Source organism: Gymnodraco acuticeps, unplaced genomic scaffold, assembly GCF_902827175.1.
Source record: "Gymnodraco acuticeps unplaced genomic scaffold, fGymAcu1.1, whole genome shotgun sequence".
NCBI lineage: Eukaryota > Metazoa > Chordata > Actinopteri > Perciformes > Bathydraconidae > Gymnodraco > Gymnodraco acuticeps.
This window is the reverse complement of record NW_022990174.1, coordinates 156,022-181,927: the sequence shown is the minus strand read 5'-3', so window position 1 is coordinate 181,927 and position 25,906 is coordinate 156,022. Positions and strand designations below refer to the sequence as shown.

Genomic DNA, 25,906 nt, shown 5'->3' with positions numbered 1-25,906 from the left:
CCCTGATGAGAAGACTTCTAGACAAACATGAGGAACTGAAAACGTGACGTGGATCATAAATATATCAGCCATTAAACAACATCTTACATTTCTTTTCACACAATACGTCTCCTTGCAGTATCAACACTAATTCGGCTGACTTTTATATTTGATCCAATTGGTAGATAGGCTGTATTTACACCATAAAGGTGCACAGCTGATATAAAGGGACACCTAGTGGTTAAAGCATGTTATTGAATTTCATTATTTTTATTATTAGATATTAATAGGATCCCTATAAAGTATATTAATTACTCGTTATTCTCTACTAATAGTTAATTAAAGACTGTATATAATGACTATTTTGCACATCCCTTTCAAGATTTCATGATTTTCTAAGGTTTATTGACATATCATATAGGCCCACACAACTACGGTGTAGTTCTGCATTGAATGAAAAATTTGGGTCGCAGGTTCCTCAATAGTGCATTACAAGACATCTATCAATATTTGTGCATACCTCCAGCAATGTTAACTATGTTGAAGCACTTATTTTAACTGATATTATACATAATGTATTATACTCTTATAAGATGTATGTAGATATTTCATCTCCGGCCTTGTCAGGTATTGAAGAATCAATAAATAAAGAACACAGAATTGTTGAATATAAAACACAGAATTTGTGTGATTATACTAAATGATTTACAAATAAACACCACTGCATATTTAACTGTTACACATGTTGATGTAACGCAAATGTTCCAACTTGGGATCAATAAAGTATATCTTATCTTAAGCTGATCGATGGCTACTGCCATATTTGCAAAATGTGGCTCTGAACCTTGACAAGTGCATGTTTCAGGCTTTTCAATTAATGTAATGTAATGTTATCAATTAACAACAGGGGTCACAAACATAAGACCAGCTGTTAAATAAAGCTCTTCTGACCTTAGCTGGCATGTGTGTATATATATATATATATTAATGCTGCCCATTATGGGCACAAGCAATTTTCACCCATTTATTAATTATATGTTTTAAATGTGAGTGTTTCCTATCCCCTAAACCTCCAGGGATGTACACAGTTTAATACTGGCAACTTCTTATTATGGGAAATACGAAAACGTCTTTTAAAACTACAACTCCCAGTAGAGACGTGCCATAGATAGAGAACATGTTGCGAAACAGAATAGCCAGCATGTGTAGTTCTGGGGACGGGGTGGGGGAGGGGGGGACGCGGTGGACCCGTTCAAATCCAGTTTTGGACAGTCTGCCGTGGTTCCATCCCATTTCAAGGGCTGTTCGAGGCTCGGTGTAACCCTCGGAGCACACTCTCCAATCACAGAGCTTGAGGACTATCACGGGGTTTGTCAAACAGAGCACATGGTGTAGTCCAAACAATAGCTGGGGATTCTGGGTAGTGTAGTGTCTTCTGCCATCCTTTACTCCGAAAAAATATTTGTTTCTCCGAATCGAAGGGGAAAAATACAAAAGCATTGCACACAATTTAAACCAATCAATGTTGTGTAATTAACAAGGATAATCTGGTGTTTTTTAGTCGATGAGTAGTGCAGATATCACTGTAAAATCAATCGACAGTAAGGGGAATACTTACTTCCGGGTGTACAATTCTCCGTTATCCAATGAGAATGGACGCTCACATTGCCTTTAAGGGCAGCCGACACAAACGAATGCCGTGCTTCCATGAGCGTCCATAGAAGCATATGGACATCCCGGAAAGCTGAAAATGGACGCTAAGGGCCCCCCCTTGCGTTGAAAATGGACGCTAAGGCCCCCCCCCTTGCGTTGGAAAAAGCCGACAGGGGACTTGACATAACGTCAACATAGGCCGACCTGGGAGTGAGGATGTGTTGCAACGAGACACAGGGTCTCATTCTCAAGAGAGACCTGTTTGTACCCAGAATCAGCACTTTTGTAACAGGAAGTGAAATAGAGGGATATGAGGCATGGCTAGAACGGTGATCTGTTTGGGTTTTTGACCAAAACACTTCAGAGACATGTTTTTAATATATTTTTACATATCTGAGACCTGTGCTATTGCCTAAAAATAGCATGATAGGTGACCTTTAAAGGTTCTTACTTTTGGTTACTCTTATAAAGTCTTAGGCTGTTTTGGCTATATTCAGCAGTTTTCATCGGAGTATGACAGGTGTTGCTCTTCGTCCTCTGACGGCTCGTCCCTGTTACACCGGCTCTCACGTGACGCTGATGTGTGTTTATGAGGGTGTGACGGCGTCCTCAGATCAGATGTATGCAGACACAGGACAGACGAGGAAGAGCTGAGTTTCCTCCACACACGAAGAGAGTCTGTGAGTGGACCTGGAGAGAGTCTGTGAGTGGACCTGGAGAGAGTCTGTGAGTGGACCCGAAGAGAGTCTGTGAGTGGACCTGGAGAGAGTCTGTGAGAGGACCTGGAGAGAGTCTGTGAGAGGACCTGAAGAGAGTCTGTGAGTGGACCTGGAGAGAGTCTGTGAGAGGACCTGGAGAGAGTCTGTGAGTGGACCTGGAGAGAGTCTGTGAGAGGACCTGGAGAGAGTCTGTGAGAGGACCTGGAGAGAGTCTGTGAGTGGACCTGGAGAGAGTCTGTGAGAGGACCTGGAGAGAGTCTGTGAGAGGACCTGGAGAGAGTCTGTGAGTGGACCTGGAGAGAGTCTGTGAGAGGACCTGGAGAGAGTCTGTGAGAGGACCTGGAGAGAGTCTGTGAGTGGACCTGGAGAGAGTCTGTGAGTGGACCTGGAGAGAGTCTGTGAGAGGACCTGGAGAGAGTCTGTGAGAGGACCTGGAGAGAGTTCAGCAGGTGAGAATCCTCCCAGAGGAATCTGTCTCATCATCAGGATCACTCTGATCACATTGTGCTGTGTCTCTGTTTACCTGGACACGTTTCTTCATGCTGATTCTAAATATCTGTTTGAAATATTGTGTTTCTCTCTGAGTTAAAGCAGAATGCATTTAGAAAGAGTTCCATGTTCTGTTGTCAGTGTTTCTCAGGTAGAATGAGCAGCAGTCTGATTGTTATCATAGATCACTAACATGGAGAACACACATCATCAGTGGAAATGCAGGGTGTGTCAGAACCGGTCTAAGAACTGAGATGTATATATGAGATTAAAGCTCACCTATTATGCTATATGTGAACAATATATTATAGGGCTAGGAAAAGAAGGGGGGGTTGTTTTTTCGGACACTTTTTGAATCTCCTACACACCGGGCCGGGGACACATATTTATTCATAAAAGACACAAAAAAGTGTATTTTGCATAATAGGAGACCTTTAATATGCACTGACAGTGGTTTTGATACCATGAGCTGCCACAGGATGGAGCTGATGTATTCACATCAACTTCTCTCCCTTCCTGTTCTCTGTGGGGACTTCCGGTGTCAGAAGTTACTTTCACTTTGTTCTCGTTGTGACGCAGAAGTTTCCCTCCTCGTTAAACTCTTGGTAAGTGACCGTTTTCCTAGTGAAATGACTCTCAGCTGATCTCTGCTCTCACCTTAGACTCATCTCTCTAATGTGTTTATTGCTAACAGTTATTTATATTATTGATGACAACAGTTGCAGCTGCTCTAACTGCATGCTAACAACATGCTAACAGTTTAAGATGCTATTAGCGAGACTGTTAGACACCAACAGCTGCTTTAACAACATGCTAACAGTTATAGATAGTATTGATGAGACAGTTAGCCAACATCAGCTGCTTTAACAGCATGCTAACAACATGCTAACAGTTATAGATAGTATTGATGAGACAGTTAGCCAACATCATCTGCTTTAACAGCATGCTAACAACATGCTAACAGTTATAGATAGTATTGATGAGACAGTTAGCCAACATCAGCTGCTTTAACAGCATGCTAACAACATGCTAACAGTTATAGATAGTATTGATAAGACAGTTAGCCAACATCAGCTGCTTTAACAGCATGCTAACAACATGCTAACAGTTATAGATAGTATTGATAAGACAGTTAGCCAACATCAGCTGCTTTAACAGCATGCTAACAACATGCTAACAGTTATAGATAGTATTGATGAGACAGTTAGCCAACATCAGCTGCTTTAACAGCATGCTAACAACATGCTAACAGTTATAGATAGTATTGATAAGACAGTTAGCCAACATCATCTGCTTTAACAGCATGCTAACAACATGCTAACAGTTATAGATAGTATTGATAAGACAGTTAGCCAACATCAGCTGCTTTAACAGCATGCTAACAACATGCTAACAGTTATAGATAGTATTGATAAGACAGTTAGCCAACATCAGCTGCTTTAACAGCATGCTAACAACATGCTAACAGTTATAGATAGTATTGATGAGACAGTTAGCCAACATCAGCTGCTTTAACAGCATGCTAACAACATGCTAACAGTTATAGATAGTATTGATGAGACAGTTAGCCAACATCAGCTGCTTTAACAGCATGCTAACAACATGCTAAAAGTTATAGATAGTATTGATGAGACAGTTAGCCAACATCAGCTGCTTTAACAGCATGCTAACAACATGCTAACAGTTATAGATAGTATTGATGAGACAGTTAGCCAACATCAGCTGCTTTAACAGCATGCTAACAACATGCTAACAGTTATAGATAGTATTGATGAGACAGTTAGCCAACATCAGCTGCTTTAACAGCATGCTAACAACATGCTAACAGTTATAGATAGTATTGATGAGACAGTTAGCCAACATCATCTGCTTTAACAGCATGCTAACAACATGCTACCATGCTAACTAAAGTCAATACTTAAGAAATTAGATGAGACAGGCCCAATTCCAAACCACGCCCTACACCCTCCCCCTACACACTCCCCCTACACACTCCCCCTCCGTGACGGAGTGAACTCCGTGGAGTGACACACGAGGCTCCCTCCTGTCAGATGGAGGGAGTAAATACAGCGGCAAGCTTTGGGACGGCCTCCCCTCTCTCCGGCAGAAACAGGAAGTGCCGTAACTGTATGTAACAACGGTTTCAAATCAGCATCTCTTAGACAAAACATTAACATTAATAACTCAAATAAAACTCCAAACATCTTTAATTGTGTTACTTTTTTGTAAAGCTTTTTTAGTTTTAAACCTGATGTTTATAAGCTTCTTAGTTTTTGCAACAGTCTGTAAATATACACAACTTTATAATAAAATGCACACATTTATGGGGGTTATTCCCTATCTTTATTCAAGAGCGTGGTCTTTAAATTTGAGGGCATAATTTATTGATTTCAGGTTCAGAATATGTATTTCTTTCCCTCAAACCCTGTCCTCACACTCAAATAGTGCCTGCTTGCACTTAGATCTGCTCTGCTTCTGCTCAAACTGTACGCTTGCACTCAGATATATTGCTGCTTACAGATTTCCTGTGTTCCAGTTTAAAACCTTCTTCTATTGTAGTAACTTTTCACAAGTCAGTATCCCTCCGCGTCTGAGAAAAGCTAGAACCGTACAACTGTTACATTACGTTCGTTACTAAACTAACTAGCTTAACAAAGCTTAAGGCGAGACACAGCAGGCAAAAACATCGTTTTTCATGCACTGGTCAATTTTGAGATTTTGTGCTATTTTGATTCTATAACATGTTTTCTTTCAGGCTTTTGGATGGAAAATGTACAAAATACACATTTAAGTGTTTATTTTACTATAGTTTGTCTATTTGCGTCTGTAGATTTCTCCTAAATTCACCAAAAGTTAGCATTCTAACGTAACATAAAGTACCGCGACCGTTCTTTTGCCATTTTGTGATTTAAATTTCTAGCGTAAAGCTAACCAGGAAGTGCTTTAGCACACCACGTGACGCATCTGAACGAATCACGTTGTCAGAAATTGACACCAGCCAATGAGATTTCGTTTCTTGGTTTAAGACCCCTTTGTGCTTTCACGATTGGTTGCTGATACAAAGGAAATGACCATATTTGGATCCGATGAGATTGTGCAGGAGAGACACAGCTTTCCAACGATATCTCTGTTGACATGACACAGCTGGAACTACTTGTTAAGAGCTTGTTTCCTGACGGACACACACAGCGTGACTCCGGTCAGGTAGAGACCGGTCTCAAGTCAGCACCGCTGCAGACTCGCTGTTTGAGGGCTTGATAGCCCACTCCCCCTCCACACCGCTCCACACTCGTTGGTTTGGAACAGCACTTTATGTGGCGGACCCTCGGTGCGAACACGCAAACGGAGGGGTAGTGTGTAGGGCGTGGTTTGGGATTGGGCCGCTGTCTGTCAGTGTGAGGACAAATGAAATATCAAAAGCAGCATTAAGAGGTTAAGTACCAACAAGACTGTACGTCTTAATTTCCTTTCTTTTTATATCAACACATTTTTTTCCTTAAATCTATACAAATAATACACGATGTATTTTCATCCATAAAACACATCGTTTTTGTAAAGATAATATATACATTTGATCAATGAAAATGGAAAATAAATCAATACAATCCTTAAAGGTGGGTTAATATTTTGAATTTAAACGTTAATTTATTAATGGGTAATTTGGAGAAACCAGCTCGAGTGCGCTAGAATTTGAAAATACACAGCCGGAACAAATCTGCCACTTCCTTACAGAGCCCCTCCTCCAACAAACACGAACGCGCACATGACCAATGAGGGCACGGGATAAGTTTGTGCACTGATGGAAGGCTGACAGGCAGGTAGGCCATCCAGTTACTTTAGCCGGCTCAGGGGCCTCATTTATAAAGGGATATACGCTCAAAAAATGGCGTACGCCAGTTTCTACGCAATGTTTGCGATTTATAAAATACTAACTTGACGGGAAAACGTGCGGTCCTCCACGCAAACTCTGACCCATGCGTACGCACTAAGCACAACAACGGGGGAGACGAGAAACTGCGACACTGTTGGCAGAAGGAAGAATGGAGAGAAATATGTGGAAATAATACCATAAATAAAATGTTACCTCTCATTTATCATATGAAGAATTCATTTTCAAACATTGATTAAAGCCAATCTTTAAATATTAATAGCATTTTATTTTTTAACGTCTTTAAATCAATTAAAACCTTTAAAATAAATATATGTTTTTTTTCATCAATAAAAAAACCCAATAAAATCAGTTTCCCTAAATCAACACCATAATTTACAATTTATTATTTATTAATATTCTTTTCAAATCATTTATATAATGAATACAATACTTTTAAGTAACAAACACAATATTTTAGAATCAATTAAATTAGTTTTTAATATAAGGTTTTCAAATCAACATTTTGACATAGATGACTCATCCGGGTACTTTACACTTTATGCAAGACCACGCCCCTTTTGGGTCAAAACACTCGCTGTCATGTGACTGCCGGTAAACACAGATTCTGACATTTTCGGCCATCACAACAAAACATTAAGAAAACCCCATTCTTTTTTATCTACAAGAAGCCCAATTATGATGGTCAGACAGGAAAACTATAAAGAAATGTCACTGGACATCGATGATTGGCGTCAATTTAAAGTTGAATTTAAATCAATATTGAAATGATGTCCGGTCAGTCTGCCAGAGGACGAGTGGCAGGCAGCAGGCTGACACTGAAACTGAGAGTTTATTTTACTTTCCTTTTTTCTGTAGAGGAAGTAAAGAAACCGTAACACAGGATTTATTTGTTGTTTTAGGTGCAATATATGACTGAGCAGCTGCTCTCATCATTGTTTTTAAAATCAGCATTCTAACGTGGTAAAAAACATGTATTAATGAATGAACTCATTTTAGTCGGGTTTAGGAGTCATTTTGCTGACTCGTGTTAACTGAGAGGAGACGCCATCTCTATCTTTGTCTGATATCAGTATCAGGATGCAGCAGCAGAGTTCTGGATCTGAATCTGAAGATGGACCTGGACCTGGACCTGGACCTGGACCTGGACCTGGACCTGGACCTGGACCTGGACCTGGACCTGGACCTGGACCAGGACCTGGACCTGGACCTGGACCTGGACCTGGATCCAGCTGTGTGTCCATGAAGAGTGGCTGGTTTATGGATCCCCCTCTTGTCTTTAAATCTGGACGTCCTGCAGAGGGAAGGTGAGAATGTAAAGTGTGTCACGTGATCAGCTTCTTTCTGAGGAGTTCAGAGTTTATTCTCCCGGACGCTGAGACATTGTTCTGTAGCTCTTTGGTTCTTCTACCTTCCTACATCCTTTCAGAGAGGTTTCTTTGATTCTTGTGTTGTTGTGTATTTCCTGTTGTTGTTTTTTCTCTGCATTAAGTCAGATGTCCTCTAGAGGGACGAAAGGAGAAGAACTGGACATCTGAAACTGACGTGAAGCTAAAGAAAGAGCAAACTGATCCATGAACTGGAACCAGAGAGAATCTGCTCACTTTGTTCACTTTGACTTGTTTGTATCAGGAAGCAGCGGAAGAAACTTAAACCTAAACTTAGACCAGAACCTGGACCTGAAGATGGACCAGGACCATCTAGCTGTTAATGACATGAAGTGCGGTGTGAGGTGTCTGGTGTTTTTATTACTCTGTTCTTTATCAGTATCAGGATGCAGCACCAGAGACCTGGACCCAGCTGTGTGTCCATGAAGAGTGACTTTTCTATGGACAAACCTATATACTTTAAATCTGGACAAAGTGCTGATGAAAGGTAAGAATTTAAAACCGGACATCGTTTCTATCTGTTCCTATTTGGAGTAAGTCCTGCTCCAGGCTCCGATTATCCTCTCTGGAGTTGTTTCAAATGATTTTAAAGCTCTCCTCTCATGCAAAATGCATTTTTTTATGTCTCTTATACATCAATGTGTCCCCGGTGTGTCCCCGGTGTTTCAGGGGACTCACAAAGTGTCAGAAATAAACCCCTCTCTCTTTTCCTCCGTACCCACATCTCCAAAAACGGGGAAAAACGGAGCTGATCCAGATTTGCTGCGTCAGATGTCATGACGACATTACTAAAATGTGGGCGGGCTTTACTCCCACGGGCCAATCAGAAACGTTGCTGTCAGAAACAATGAAACGTGTTCTGGAAGTAATAGAGAGGCGAAGTCACTAGTGCTGGGTGGAAACGATTATTTTGAAAACGATTAATCGGGCGATTATTTGATCGATTAGTCGACTAATCTAACGATTATTTTTCTGTTATTCAATTCATAAAAAACGTAATGTAAAAAAAACGTAATGTAAAACATTTTTTTTTCACGATACTGTGTCTCAGGGGATCTTAATATTTAAGAACCTATCAGGGCTCGACATTATAAATGGCCCGCTGGCCCGGAAGCACTATTTAGACACCCCGGGCCAGCATAACGTACTTTCCACTTGCCCGCTCGGGCCACTAAAAATATTGTTTAAAAAAAAATGTTTCCTGTGGTATTGGTATTTTGACTAGCAATTTTGTTAAATTGTTTCGTTTATTAACGCTACAACATAGCGTTCCGTGAGTCGCTTGTCGTTGTTGGGTGAAAAGAAAACAGCTGTTTGCTGAGGAGCGCAGCGCGAGCAGGCTCCCGTGAGCGCGCTCCCAGACTATCGCGCCACCTAACCATTCGCCAACATGTTTTTAATACCAGCGGTAACCGGCCAAGCGCCGGGCAAAAAAACAATCTTCAAATAAAAGAAAGTCACCGGAGGAGTTAAAGGAGAGTGACAGGGAGCATGAGAAGAAGAGGGAGAGAAAGTTTCAGCTTGATCGATGGAGTTGGCTTCTAGTGGTGCAGTGACGCGTCCTAAAACCCTTTTATAATCTATCGATTAGATTTATGATTCGAAAATTATAAAAGTAGGGTAGACATGTGGAGATTATCCGGCTGAACAAAACGTGCATTTATCAAACAGGTTTGTTTTCCACAGACCTTATTTCCCGCTATTTTCCAAAACCCTGTGGAGAAATCCCATTGCTTTTTGTCGAGGGAACCAGCAGCTTACTTCCTGGTTTTAGGACGCGTCACTGGCTGCACCTCTCAATATGATGCCAATATAAACAAGGTCTTCTGTCGGCTCTGTACATCAATGCCGACCTATGCTGACAAGTAAGTGAAGAGTAGACAATATAAAGGTATTGGCTAGAGGGAAATGTCCCAGACGTTTAGGATAATGAAGGTTCTAATCTAATCTAATCTATAGCCATTACATTTCTAACTCCTAATGACAGGAAGGCAGAAAGTGCATTATACAAATAATAATACTCATAATAGCAGACATTTTTTAACAATGACCACAATATCATTATTTTAATAAACCAAATATGAACAATTGAGGAAAATGAGGAAGAACTGATTGTTCAAATGTTGTAGTACAAGTAGTAATGTAGTTTGTGCAGACATTACTATTGCAACAAATGTGTTAATTTTCTTCATTATTAGTCGATTTTTTTCGGACGAATGCTCCGGGCCAGTGGTTACAATGGTGGGACCAGTGACAATACAATTCCACCGTCCCGGAGGGCCAGTGGCTTTTTACCCTTAATGTCTACCCCTGGCCTATTAATGTGTTCTACCAGATTAACGGAAATAATCTCAGCTAATTGACGATACAAACCATGTTTACCAAAACAAAACACAAGTCTCACAAGAAGCATCTAAATGACCCCTGAGCGAAAAATGCTAACGGACATTGGCACAGAACTCAAGATAAAAGTACCCTTATTACTTATCGTAGCTGCACATACAAGATATCCGATTAAAGCTGAGACTCCATAGATTATGTAGGTATATAGCAGGCCTATTCAAATGGCGGCCCGCGGGCCAGATGCGGCCCAGAACCAACTCCCGAGTGGCCCAGCCTCCCGTAGCCAAATCCCTACACTAGTACAGACCATGAACGCAACACTCCGCGTTGCATAGAAACCACTAAACCACAAGGCAGCACGTTTTTTGAAAGTGCATCTAGTGGTGCTAGTAACGGTGGTCCTATGATAGCAACTCTAAAACATGTCTCTCTCAACTCTGAAGCGTAAACAGAGACAAAACGGTCATTGATCTTGTGGAGCAGATGCGCGCATTCCAAGTCAAGCTGGACCTTTTCGCGACCGACTTGAGTACGGGTCGGATGCTGCATTTTCCGACGCTCCACAAACACATCACATCCCCGGCACAAATCACGGATGTGATGACATTTCATTGTGAGGTTGAAAGAGAACTTTGCCGGTCGATTGGATGGACTTGCTCTGCTCACAGAGGTGATGGGCTTTGCCAGAGACCCCTTCACTGTTGCAATAGAGGGGGACGTATCAACCAGAGCAAAGGAAGTGGTCCCCTCCATCGACGAGGGGACATTTACACTGGAACTTATTGACATGCATTCATCCGTAACCATGGCACAAGAGCAGCGCACTAACGGGCCAGCGAAGTTTTGGAGTGATGTCAAAAAACAGCAGTTCCCTAACGTTCAGAAAGTAGCGATCTGTGTGCTCAGTATGTTTGGATCAACATACACATGTGAGTCAAGCTTTTCACATGAACTAAAAGAAAAGTAGCACTCGCTGCTCCCTGACTGACAGCACTCTTCACCAATGTCTTAGGATTGCATTGACATCCTATGAGCCAAACATCACTGCTCTTGTTCAAAACAAAAAATGTCACTTCTCCCATTGAGAAAGTCAGCGATGACAAATCACAAATGAGGTGATAGTAAGCACCTAGTTTACTATAGTAGACGTGTAGTGTAGTATTCATTCATGTTATTTACCCTTATCCCTTGTTATGGGTTTGTGCACTGAAGGGTTTGACAGTTCTTTTTGTATTCATTTAAATGAACTTTGTAATGTGTCAGGTCAAATGTGACCAAAACGTATACTTTTTTTTTTGTTATTACTTGAAAAGTGAAAAAATAGTATTGCTATAGTACTACCTCTTTGTTACATTGGAGCTCTTTAACGGTTTGTTAATGCACTTTTTTTTTTTGAAAAAAAGTTTTACGACACATTTTTATTTTTTTGACTTGCAAAATTATCTTTTCAATTGACAAACATCATATGTGTAATTCGTGTAATTCGTGGCACAATTCAAACGGGATCGAGAGATAATCTTTCTCTCTCCATTGACTTCAATACATACTTTTTCTGAAATAAGGTCCCATGGAGCTCAACCGAAAGGGGAGGGACTTCAGCTCTCTATATGGTCTGTGTTACCATTAGCATGCTAACACTCAGAGCTAATCTGTACTAGAGAGAGTGTGTGAAGAAGCAGGAAATAAAAAGGAAGTCACCTTGTAGTAAACCTGAGAGTGAGAAAGAGTTTGAGCTCCATCCTGTTTCAGAGAGAATCCTTGATGTGGTTTGGAACATGATATGGAGTTTCATCACGGCAGCATTTAGCTGAGTTTCTGCTGGGAGAAACCTCTCTCTTCACAGAGCTCACTGCTTGCATGTGGATGCTCCAAAGGGGGCGTGGCCAGCAGCAGCTCGGTTACATTTAAAAGGGCCGGACCCAGAATCAGCACTTTAGTAACAGGCTGAAATAGAGGGGTTTGAGGCTACAATGGGTGTACTGTTTGGTATTTTGAGCAAAACAGGTCAGAGACATGTTTTGTATAGAAATGGCTCTATAATCAGGGCTGCACATAACTGGTGCGCAGGTGCGCATGCGCACCTCCGCCAAAAAAAGAGCACCGGGTCATTTGAAACAAAGCGCATTTGCGTACCAACATTGAGAGAGGGAGAGAGGGAGAGAGAGAAGGGAAAAGAGAAAATAGAGAGAGAGAAGAGAGAGAGAAAGAAAGATATTTGCGAGTTGCATACATGTATGAACCATGATATGAACTCAGGGTCGGCCCGTAGCACTAGCTAGATGTTCGCCTAGGGCGCCAGATCTGTGGAGGCGCTGCGCTGGCAGTTCTGGGAGGGAAAAAACCATTTTGACCGTTGGGGCTCATCCTAATTCTTGGCCTTGATGTAACAATATTCACAATTAAGTAAATGTAACACCCTTTTCACCCCGGTTACACGTTTCATTTGCCCTGTATGATGGGCACTGTAAGTGATGAAAATGGGGGATGTTGGCTTATCTGGCGCCCGCAGCTCACAGCCAAAATGCGAGTGAGCGAGGGAGGGTGCACCGGTACCAGGCCAGCGCTGTTGTTATTAGAATCTGGTGCCGTGCTAGCTGCTCTAACGGATATAAGAAGAAGATGTTTCTACAATAATGTGGAGGGAGAGTCCTCTCCATTCAGACTGATAACTACAGCTCAGTGAGGTAAAGTCTAAGTTCAAACGGTTTGGTCGCAATTTATGTAAACACATATTTCCAAGGCACTCCTTTATAATTATTGGGATAAACAGGTTTTAAATCATTCCAATGTATACTATAGGACAGTAACCAAAAATATCCTTTAAAACTGGAGAGATACAAAAAAATGCATAAATAAATAAATGTTAAGGTAAAATAAGATATGAATGAACAACACAAATAAAATAAGTTCCATTAATTTGTTATTGGCTATGGTAGGTTATTGGTTATGTTCACATACTTATTTGATTACATCCACTTGTCTAAGATGACAACAGAGACTTTCGACCCAAACCCAGCTGTTGACTTGTGGATGCAAGCAGCTAATCGCAGACTCAACCAGAGAGAAAGAAGTAGGCCTACATCATCAGCTACCATGTCTGACAGAGAGGAAGACAGTGAGGAGAACAGTCAGGAGGGTAGTGATGACAGCTTGTAGGATTACTGGTCGTGCTAATATTGTCTTGTGTTCACCTCTGCATGTGTGTTCTGTGTTCACCTCTGCATGTGTGTTCAGTGCCGTGTGTCTGGCAAATAAAGTCAAGACCCCTCAAAAGTTACGGTTTATTTCATTTTAAGGATGAGCACCAAGCAACATCTCCAGGTGCTCCTTTGAGAACCAGGGCAAACAAGTTATGTGCACCCCTGTCTATAATATATTGTTCATATATAGACTAATAGGAGAGCTTTCAAATCTATTTCTAATATGAATTATATAATTGGCAAAGAAAGAAAACTCTACCAAATGAAGGCATTAAACATAAATTGTATTAGACTTATCTTTCATCTGTCTGATGGCAGCGAGCTGTTAATGACATGAAGGGCGGCGTGAGGTGTCTGGTGTTTTTATTACTCTGTTCTTTATCAGGATGCAGCACCAGAGACCTGGACCCAGCTGTGAGTCCATGAAGAGTGACTGGTCTATGGACAAACCTACATACTTTCAATCTGGACAAAGTGCTGATGAAAGGTAAGAATGTAAACCCGGACTTCGTTTCTATCTGTTCCTATTTGGAGAAGAGTAAGTCCCGCTCCAGGCTCCAAGAAGGCGGAGAAGTAACGGGCCTTCCTTTTTACGCAGCGGTCCAGACATAGACATCAAACGGCGACACATATTCAGTAGTTCCTTTGGCATTAGGCAGGGATACCTAGATACTTTCCAAGGTTTGACATAATGAATTGTGCTACTTTTAAAGCAAGCAACGATGTTTTCAAATCTGTAATCAAAAAGCTCCTCAAAAATGCTATGGAAGCAGTTCCTGCCGTTGCTACGTTAGTTCAAACGGTAACAACGGACTATTTTTCTTAGCGGATGCATGTCAATTTAAATCAATACATACAACTATTTTCTAAATCCATAAAAGCATTTCAATTAATATTGGGAGTCTTATCGTTACTTTGTTGAGAATGTGGCCGTGTAATAAGCGGGATAATGTGCACGTTGCATAATGTGCCTTCATGCCGATCTAGATCCCTCCGCTTCGCGTCGGGTCCCATAATTTCCCCATAATGACCGCCTCGCTGCACATTATCCCTTACACATGTGTCCCCGATGTGTCCATGGTGTGTCCCTGGTGTGTCCCCGGTGTGTCCATGGTGTGTCCCTGGTGTGTCCCCGGTGTGTCCATGGTGTGTCCCCTGGTGTGTCCCCGGTGTGTCCATGGTGTGTCCCTGGTGTGTCCCCGGTGTGTCCATGGTGTGTCCCCCGGTGTGTCCATGGTGTGTCCCCGGTGTGTCCATGGTGTGTCCTTGGTGTGTCCCCGGTGTGTCCATGGTGTGTCCATGGTGTGTCCCTGGTGTGTCCCTGGTGTGTCCCCGGTGTGTCCATGGTGTGTCCCTGGTGTGTCCCCGGTGTGTCCATGGTGTGTCCCTGGTGTGTCCCCGGTGTGTCCATGGTGTGTCCCTGGTGTGTCCCCGGTGTGTCCATGGGTGTGTCCCTGGTGTGTCCCTGTGTGTCCCCTGGTGTGTCCCTGGTGTGTCCCCCGGTGTGTCCCCCGTGTGTCCCCGGTGTGTCCCATGTGCCATGGTGTGTCCCCGGTGTGTCCATGGTGTGTCCCCCGTCTGTGTGTCCGGTGTGTCCCCGTGTGTCCATGGTGTGTCCCCGGTGTGTCCCCGGTGTGTCCATGGTGTGTCCCTGGTGTGTCCCCGGTGTGTCCATGGTGTGTCCCCGGTGTGTCCATGGTGTGTCCCCGGTGTGTCCCCGGTGTGTCCCCGGTGTGTCCATGGTGTGTCCCCGGTGTGTCCCCGGTGTGTCCATGGTGTGTCCCCGGTGTGTCCATGGTGTGTCCCCGGTGTGTCCATGGTGTGTCCATGGTGTGTCCCTGGTGTGTCCCCGGTGTGTCCATGGTGTGTCCCCGGTGTGTCCCCGGTGTGTCTCCGGTGTGTCCCCGGTGTGTCCATGGTGTGTCCCTGGTGTGTCCCCGGTGTGTCCCCGGTGTGTCCCCGGTGTGTCCATGGTGTGTCCCTGGTGTGTCCCCGGTGTGTCCCCGGTGTGTCTCCGGTGTGTCCATGGTGTGTCCCCGGTGTGTCCCCGGTGTGTCAGGAGACTCACAAAGTGTCAGAAATAAACCCTCTCTCTTCTCCTCCATACCCACATCTCTAAAAACGGGGAACAACGGAGCTGATCAAGATTTGCTGCGTCATGACGACATTACTAAAATGTGGGCGGGCTTTACACCCACGGGCCAATCAGAAACGTTGCTGTCAGAACCAAGGAGACGTGTTCTGGAAGTAAATTGTATTAGACTTATCTTTCATCTGTCTGATGGCAGCGAGCTGTTAATGACATGAAGGGCGGCGTGAGGTGTCTGGTGTTTTTATTACTCTGTTCTTTATCAGGATGCAGCACCAGAGACCTGGACCCAGCTGTGTGTCCATGAAGAGTGACTTTTCTATGGACAAACCTATATACTTTAAATCTGGACAAAGTGCTGATGAAAGGTAAGAATTTATGAGTATGTACTTTTTTATTTTTATTATCTAAAACTCCCCAACGCTGCTTAAATCCTCTCCATTAATCCTCCCTAATAGTGCAGTATAAGGAAACTAACTATCTAATTTACGATGATGAGCTTGTTTTACAAATCTCACACAGAAGCCTTTTGTTGTACAGTGCTATCCCTCTTACGGCCCCTACACACGGCGGCGTGCGTTGACTCTTAAACGCTTCTGTCCATTCACTTTGAATGGGGTGACGTCACTCTTCGCCGAAATGCATTGTGGGAGCAAAGCGTAGCTTTTCTCGCGGTGCTCGCGGCAAAAGTAGAGCAATGTTCTACTTTTGAAGCCTCGACAGAGGCGTCAGCCAATCAAATCCCGCGTATGCAAATCTGCCAGTACAAGCGCTAGCCAATCAAACCGCGTGTATGCTGGGAGAGCCAGACCGCAGTTCATTTCCTCATATGCCAAAAAATGGAGTAGAAAATAATCGTAGCGGTTGTGAATCACCCGGTGCTTTATGATCAGTCCCTGTTCACCTACCGGGATACAAACCGGAGGAGCCAGGCATGGAGGGAGGTGGCAGAGACAGTGGGTGAAACTGGTAGGTTTTCGCCTGTTTGGGGAGTTTATATCCAGTGTACTTCGTTGGACAACTAGCAGATAGACAGTATTTAGCCAGCATGGAATGTTGCGTAAAATAGCACCATAGACATTAATGTCATAAATGTTCATCATATTAAGTGTGACATGTAAAACCTTTTATGCAATTGACAGGAGAGATTCATGTGATTGGTTGTTGGTCGCGTTGCTCGCGTAAACTCCCCAAGCTCAAGACACGCCCACTGCCAAGCGGCAACGCACGCCGCCGTGTGTAGGGGCTGTTACTGTTAAACAGTTATCTATTACATTTTTAACTTCGATGCTAACATTAGCATTGTTAGCACAAATGTAGCTACATCTCGCTCGAATGCTAACCCAAGGCTACGTTAGCTGAACAAAATCAACAGTAAGAAATAAAGTACTAGAATTTCACTTACCAACGAAACCGTATTCATGGACAGTATTTTTTAACCTTAGAGCGAGCCATAAGATAAGTCCAATATTTACATGAAGAGTAATCCACCAGACACAAGAAACATAGCCGAGTTCAAGTGCTTTTCTCCGGATCAGCTGAGCAGCCTGTAGCAGCCAGAAGCACGGAGTCGCTAGCAGAGAGTCAGAAAGCAGCAGCCGTCACTGTAGAGACCTGTCACTCAAGGTGACCATGCCCTACTTTATGCATAACTTTAAGGCTTAATTTAATAAATATGATTGAGTTATAAAAAAATCAGCACCCACACAGTTGTTTTGAAGGGACAAACAAACGTTTTTTGTACCAGGGTTTATTTCTGCTGTAAAGTTGGGCATTTTAAAATGGGGTCCATGGAGATTGCTCTCTTCTCAGTCAGCCTCATGCAGCCACTCGCAGAACTGCAGTTTTTGGCACTTCTTTGGCTCTACCCCTGAGTGTGCGGCTTCGTTCTTCCCAATCAGTTCAAACACCATCAGCTGCTGCTTTGAGGCTTCTGACACTAGGACGCTTTTAGGCCTTAGTGATAGGGCTGTGCGATTATGGCAAAAATCATAATGACGATTATTTGGGTCAATAATTGATATCACGATTATTTTGACGATTATTCATTGACCATTTATTGAACTTTAAAACAAATAATATTTTACCAATAAACAAGATCAACAAATATGTTGGAGCGCACTTCCAAAACCATACTAAACATATATTATTAATATGATAAATAAAAATAAATTAGACCAAAATAAATGAAATCAAATATGTTGCAGTGCAATGTCCCAACCTACTGAAAACTCCTTAACATATAGCCAACATTTTGGTAAAACATATTCAACATATTCCACTCAGTTAAACGTTGAAGGCTGGCCAACCGTCATGGTCCAGAAGTAACAGGAAATAAATGTTGAACTACAATTTTAAGACCAAATAAAAATGTCTAGGCCACCATGGCAAATGCTGGTAGGGCTGCTCGTGTCATCTCTTAAAGATTGTTCGCAAGAAACACCAGCCTGTTGACATGGTCTGGTTTCAGAGATGAGCGCAGGCAGGTGACAATATTGCCACCTGTACTGAAGACCCTCAGCCACGCCCCGACACAGGGGTGACGCCGGCCAATCACAAAGCTTTGATGCGTTCAAGTGCATTATTCTGGCACAGGAAGATTATGTTACAGGACATTAACGATAAAACAGAATATTGTTGTTCTATTTTTAGACACATCTCGCGATCGACTGGTTGGGCACCCCTGGGCTAGACCATAGGTCTGTTGTGGTCGCAAAGTAGTCAGCTGAAGCCACATCTCTCTCAACTTCCCCACGGCATTTGTCACATAGTGCAGGCAGCGCAGACCTGCTGAAATAATACCGAGACGGCATCGCGTAACGCTTGTCCAACGTGTTGACAAGTTGCTTAAAGCCCTGGTTGCTAACAGGGCTAACTGGGCACATATCTTTAGCGATGTGGAATGTAATGGCAAAGTACTTGCAAATAGTGGAAATAGTTTTACCCTTCTTTTTAACGAGTTGCTGCTCTTGTTCTGACATCTTCGCTCGCGCTGAACACTCACAACACATGTCACTCCCACGTGGCCGAGTGGGCTTTTAGGGAGGGGCGAAAGCGCACCCAGCAAAATAATCGTATTTTGTCAATTATGCTGTTTTCATAATCGTCGCAAACCATAATCGTAATAGCGATTAAAATACGATTAATTGCACAGCCCTACTTAGTGATGTTTCTGGTTTTATAGCGCCTCCTCCAGTAGGGATGGGAATTTGAAAGCAAATGTATATTCGAATATTCGACCCCCCAAAAAACGGTTAACCGAAATGTACATAACATGTAAGTTATTGGAAATAAATACATACATGTTCAAATAAGTGTAGAAACCAAGTTGAATTTGTCAAATGTATTGAACTGGTGATCACAGTTTGACAGCTATAGGCCTACAGCTTTCATGCTTAAAACATAAAAAACCTATAACAGGGCCTATGCACAGAATGCAGCTATTCAATAGGCTACTCATCCTTGTTTAAAAATATGAGCATGTCTACATGCTCAGGGGAGATGCGGGTGTGGAGGCGATTCACAATCAGGCCAGCTGTAGAGAAGACCCTCTCAGCTGGAACGGAGGTTGCGGGTATAGCATGTATATATAAGTTTAATTTGGCATAGTTTGACCTCTACACCGCACTCATTAACCTGGTCGAAATATTTCCACACATTACTCCTTTTTGACGCCATGTCTGTTGTGTAGGACTCTTCTTAGAGTGTAAATAATTACCGGACTATGACTGGTAAAATATGTTGAATACCGGCAAAACTAAATCTCTCCTGTCAAAATGTCTATGCACTTTGCCGCCACACACGGTTGCCAAGCAGCGCTTCTTGTTGCTTAGGCTGGCCACTCATGTGTCGCGAGTGTTGACAGGGGGCGGGGGAGCACGCTCATGAACTGTTAGCGCCGGAACCTCGCAACGGCTGCGGAGCGCATTTGCGCCGCATTTGGGCCTAAGATGAGGTTTGAGTCTGCGTGATCTGCGTGTAGGGAGGGGCAGCAGCCATATCATTGGCTAGAACTAGCTAGATCTGATGGATTTGGACATAAACGCGAGTGAAGTATAACCGGACGCAAGAGAGAGAGAGAGAGATCAGCACCTGCAGCTGTGACCGCTGTGAGGGACCGGAGAGCGGAGCAAAACACACCTTTAGACGTAACACATTTAGCTATGACACTTAGCCTTCACGTCGAAAGGAGCCAGTTGAGGTGGTTCGGGCACCTAGTAAGGATGCCACCTGGGCGCCTCCCTAGGGAGGTGTTCCAGGCACGTCCAGCTGGGAAGAGACCAAGGGGTAGACCTAGGACCAGGTGGAGGGATTATATCTCTTCGCTGGCCTGGGAGCGCCTTGGGATCCCCCAGTCAGAGCTGGTTGATGTCGCCAGGGAAAAGAAAGTTTGGGGCTCTCTGCTGGAACTGCTACCCCCGAGACCCGACCACGGATAAGCGGGAGAAGATGGAAGGATGGATGGATGGACTGTCGTATACATTGAATTATTCCATTTTATAATATGTAATCAACTCCATATTTATGGTGTGTACAAATATACATTTACTATGAACTACCATTCAGGTCCTGACTGTGTCCATGCTGCTCTGTTTAGACCAGCAGGCCTTCAGACGGACAGATGATCACATGTTGTCTTCTTTAAATTAACTGTTCATCAACCTGTTCCAGCTGCTGGAGGAGAACATCATCACTTTTGTGAAGAACGAGCTGAAGAAGATCCAGAGGGCTCTGAGTTCAGATTACCCAGAATTCATAGAGAGTCAGAGGGAGGATGAGGAGGTGTTGGACGGTGAGGATGAAGAGCAGAGGAGCAGCAGAGAGGCATTTCAGAACATCACCCTGCACTTCCTGAGGAGCATGAAGCAGGAGGAGCTGGCTGAGCGTCTGCAGAGCGGTAAGAGGGTTTAACGGAAAAAATGTTTAATATTTATTTTTATTTTTTTTGGATCACATTTCAACCTCAGTGTACATATACATATGTAGTTAAATAGTTTTACAGAGTGGTCCATATTTTTTCTTTTTCTTAACAAAACAACAACAATAAACACACAAGAACAAGGAGTGTTTTGTTTTCAATATAAAACATTGACAGTATAGATCAGGGGTGCCCAACCTTTTTTTAACCGAGAGCTACTTTTAAAGTTGCCAGTCTTCCGAGATCTACCAGTCCAAATAGAGAGACGTAGTTACTGACAGCCTACTACCAGGTGAATACACACTTCTACTTTTATAAAACTGACCTTTGTACGATGAATACTTCATAAAATACTGCAGATCCTTTATCTTACCTCTTTCTAATCTACACACATACAAGTATTTAACTGAAGTTACACAACAGTGTTGTTGATACAGAGTTGGAGTTTATTCACACATCACTACAGTGGGTAATGTTTTCAAGAAACATTGAACAGTGCTGCCACATATGACACAGGAAAAAAAGAAAAGACTCTGAACCCTTTCTTTGCCATTATATAAAAATAGTGTTGCTACAAAAGTATAAATTAGGCTTACTAATAAGACAACTGAGATCTGAAGCTACAGGAATCTGCTGCCAACGTGCAATAAAAAAGACAAAATTAATAGAATCGAACCCTTTTTTTATTGCATTTTAGTAGATTATAAAAAGAAATGCCTTTAAAATAGGATGCAAGCAACACTAGCTTCTTAACCTGAATTGATAATAGACTAAAATCAATTTAAACAGAACAGATCTTAATGTTTGCATTCTTATACCATTTTGTTCAATAATTGTAATGAATAAGTTCAAACAAACAAAAACTTACAGCTGATTAATAACGGTATCTAACTTGAGTTTTTATTATATCAAAAACCTGTTGAAATGCTTCTGTTATTTTTACTGTCCACCAAAAGCGTGTCGGCAGCCTCCAGGAAAGCTTCTTTCACAACTTCGCCGTCTTTGAAAGACTTCATGTGTTTCTCAAGAACGTGACTGACACGATAAGATGCTCTGGTAGCAGCCTTGCTCTTGTTGTTGGGCCTGGTGGAAATGGACTGCTGTGCATTTAGCTGTGCTCTCAGGCCCCTCCCCTTTTGGAGCGTAGGGCAGAGTTAGGAGGGAATTCCGTCTCGTAGCGTTTGTGCACTGTTTTGAAATGCCGCTCCTAAATTACCCTTCTTCGATAAAGCCACGCTCGCATTGCAGATGAGACAGATGGACTTTGAATTGGAATAGATACAAAAATAATCATCCTCCCACTCGGAGTGAAAATTATATATTTTGGGCTGTTTTGCTTCTGCCATAATTGCGGTCTTGTGTGTGTGCGGACTGTCACTCCTGTTGACACGGACAACGTCAGCGAAATAGTGCCCACTGCCCACCAGCCACGCCCCGACACATGGGGTCACGCCGGCCAATCACAAAGCTTTGATGCGTTCAAGTGCATTATTCTGGCACGGGAAGATTATGTTATAGGACATTAACGATAAAACAGAATGTTGTTGTTCTATTTTTAGACACATCTCGCGATCGACTGGGAATCTCCCCGCGATCGACCGGTCGATCGCGATCGACTGGTTGGGCACCCCTGGTATAGATCATTAAATAAAATATTAACAGTTAAACAAAAGAAGGGCGTATCGGGTAATATACACTTTCCATTTCTCCCAAATGGAGAAGGTTATTCTTTCCATTACAACGATTTCATAAATGATATCGTACCAATCATCTATAGATTTGTTTTGAGCCATTTCTTTGTGGTGCTTTCCTGGCAGCTACACTCAACATCCCAAATAAGTATTTTGTTTTAATATTTGTGGATCTTTAGTGCAGAAAACCGAAGAAGAGAACAAAATAAATGTTTGTTCCAAATATGATGACAATTTATTTATAAACCTTATGCCAGAAAGTGTTTACTAATGGGAAGTCCCAGAGCATGTGGTATTGGTTTGCTTCCTGCAAATTACTCCAGCAGCTGGAAGAACTAACAACTATTTAGATTCATCGATTCATCGGATAAGAAACGCGCCCAAAAAAAGTTTTCTATTTTATTCAGAAAACTGTGTTTCCAAATGGACAACATCATCACTCAAAAACAACCCAAATGTATGCTATAAAAAACATGCCAAAGCTATATAACAGCTTGTTTTGAAAAAAAAAAATGTCTCTTTAGGTTGCTCGAACAAAAACAATGGAAATAAAGATGTGAATCACAAACAAGTGTTAACAGGCTTTGCTGCAACAAATAGGTAGATTGCCTCTGCAGTTACACTTTCTTACACACACACAAACTCACTCTGAAATAGCTGAATTAATAAATTGGCATAGTTTAAATAAGTTAAAATAAGTCAAGTTAGTCGTTAGTTTGTTTAGTATAGAAGTATTTGTTTAACATAGACCCAACAAATCGGTAACTGAATTTGTTGCCAACTTTTTTCGCTATCGATTTTATCGATTCGTTGTTGCAGCCCTAATTGGGACTGCCCCAAACACCCTCTCTTCAATTTCTTTCCATCTTGCTTGGAAATCTGATTTACACCAACAAAACAAAATCCTCCTGATTCTGATGGAGAGTCTGAGGACAGCAGCTTCATCACACCTCTGTGTCGCTGTTAAACACTTCCACCGGAGGAGGAATACTTCAGTGGATAAATGCGACTTATATATGTTTTTTTTCTCTTAACGACACATTTAATTTTTTTCATTTCAAACCTTTATTTAACCAGATTGGTCCCATTGAGATCATAGATCTCTTTTTCAAGGGAGACCTGCAGCAAATAGGTTCCACATGAAACATAAAACAATAAAGGACATCATTATATTTACAGGATACATTTACATAGTTATAGACATTTACAAGTGCCCATAGTATCAACGAGCATTTCATTTAGCCTAGCTTTAAAAACATGCAGAGGAATGAGATCGCTCAGTTTCAATTCTTGCTGAAGATTGTTCCAAGCAAGTGGAGCTGCACATAAAAGCTGTCTTACCTAAGACAGTCCTTGCTCTTGGCACATCTAACAAGACTACATCATGCCATCTCAGACCATAGCTGCTTGCAACTCTCTGTGTTATCAGAGAGCAGATAGAATACGGGAGTTTACCCAACAAAGCTTTATAAATAAACGTGTACCAATGACTGAGGCTCTTTACAGTAAGTGAAGGCAGACCTGCCTTGGCATACAGGGTACAGTGATGAGTGAGTGCTTTACAATTAGTGACAAATCTCAGTGCGCTGTGATAGGCAGCATCTAACTTGTTCAGGCAATGGGCAGGTGCATTCATATACAACAAATCACCATAGTCCAGCACAGGTCAAAAGGTCACAGAGCCTTTTCCTGGCTTCAAGCAAGAAACAGGACTTGTTTCTGAAAAAGAAACCTAGTCTAACCCTCAGCTTTTTAAGCTTCAAGTACTTGTCCTTGCATAGTATCAATATATAAAACAGGCTCTGGTGTCTTTTTAGCTTTAGAAAATAGCATTACCTTGGTTGTATCAACATTTAAAAGAAGCTTTAGTTCAGAGAGCTGAGTCTGAATAATGTTAAAAACAGCCTGTAATTTAACACCAGCCTCCTGAATGGAGGGACCTGCACAGAACATCACGGTATCATCCGCATAAAAATGTAAAGTAGCTTCATCCACATTTTCACCTAAACTGTTGATATGGAGAATAAAAGCGGACCTAACACAGAACCTTGAGGAACACCATTAGCAATGTTTAACCACTCAGAAGACAGCCCATCAAAGTGAACACATTGGGACCTTTCAGAGAGGTAGTTCACAAACCACCCACTGCATGGCTGGATATGCCGATACTGAGTAGCCTCTGCTTTAAGATGCGATGATCGACGGTATCAAACGCTTTGGACAGGTCAATAAATAGAGCTGCACAACTCTGCTTATTATCTAAGATACTCGTAATGTCATTCAGCACTTTCATTGTGGCAGTGATGGTGCTGTGTTGCTTTCTGAAGCCTGACTGATGTTTAGACAGGATGTCATTTTACATAAAAACTCCTTTACCTGTTCACTCACTAGGCGTTCAAGAACCTTTGCCAGAACTGACAATTTAGAGATTGGCCTATAGTTATTTAAAATAGTTGCCTCCCCTCCTTTTAGTAAAGGCAGGACATACGCTGACTTCCATACTTTTGGAATTGCATTTGTGCTGAGGGAGAGGTTAAAAAGAGTAGTGAGAGGAAGAGCAATAACATCTGCAGCTATCTTTAAAAAGAAAGGTTCTACGTTGTCCGGACCAGCCGGTTTCTTAGGATCTAGCTTGGTTAAGGCTTCATGAACAACATTAACAGTAAAAGGAGTAAAACTGAAAGGGTTTTCCAACACACGTTTTTCAGAGTCAAGGATTGGGGTGTTCACAGAAGCAGAGTTAGTCACAGAATCAAACATAGAACCGCAGGACACAAAATGCTCATTAAAGCAATTTAGCATAGTAGCCCTGTCCGATATAGAGCCAGATGCTGTGGTGAGGCACGGAGGTAGCTCATTACGGATCTCACCGGTGGATATCGATTTTATGGCTTTCCAAAATGTCCTAGGATTATTTAGGTTTTCTGTAGAAACTGACAAATAGTACTTCGACTTTGCACTTTTGACATTTGAAGTGAAGCTATTCCTTAGCTGCCTAAAACGCAGCCACTCTACCTCTGAGCCTGATCTCCTAGCCTTTGCCCAGGCCTTGTTTCTCTCATGAAGGAGACTGGACAGTTCAGCAGAAAACCAAGGATTGTCTCGTCCCTTCACTCTAAATGTACGCAGGGGTGCATGTCTATCAATGATCTCCATAAAACCAAGATAAAAATAAGACCATGCAGTTTCTACATCAGCACACAGATCGATTTTTCCCCAATCAAACAGATCATGAACAAAACCCTGCTCCACAAAATGTTTTATGTCTCTCTGTGACGGGGTTCTAATTGTCCGTCCGAAAACACTGGCCTAGTCGGTTGGGTAAGCTCCAAAACTTTATTGTCAGCAGCAAAAAAAGAAATAGCGAATCAGCACAACTTAAACAAACAAAGAAAACGTCCAAATCAGACCGTCCATCACTCCCGGAGAGTAAACGTGTTCAGCTGTTGCCTTCTTTGCAACGATCTCTCGAACACGTCCCAGCTGTTGCCTTCTCTGCAACATTCCCCGAGTTCCCCTTTCAGGGCCAACCCCGTCCCTCATTAACC

The 25,906-nt window shown here is 42.5% G+C and overlaps 1 protein-coding gene across 1 annotated transcript in view; it reads left to right on the top strand.

Moving 5' to 3' along the window:
• Positions 1–7,794: 7,794 nt before the first annotated feature.
• LOC117547181 (NLR family CARD domain-containing protein 3-like) overlaps positions 7,795–25,906 on the top strand; it is a 32,769-nt gene continuing 14,657 nt past the window's right edge. Inside the window, 7 exon segments of the mRNA XM_034217737.1 lie at positions 7,795–8,036; positions 8,497–8,604; positions 14,046–14,147; positions 16,016–16,117; positions 19,070–19,076; positions 20,190–20,276; positions 20,421–20,646. Coding sequence (XP_034073628.1) covers positions 7,810–8,036; positions 8,497–8,604; positions 14,046–14,147; positions 16,016–16,117; positions 19,070–19,076; positions 20,190–20,276; positions 20,421–20,646 — 859 coding nt within the window. The 5' untranslated portion in view covers positions 7,795–7,809.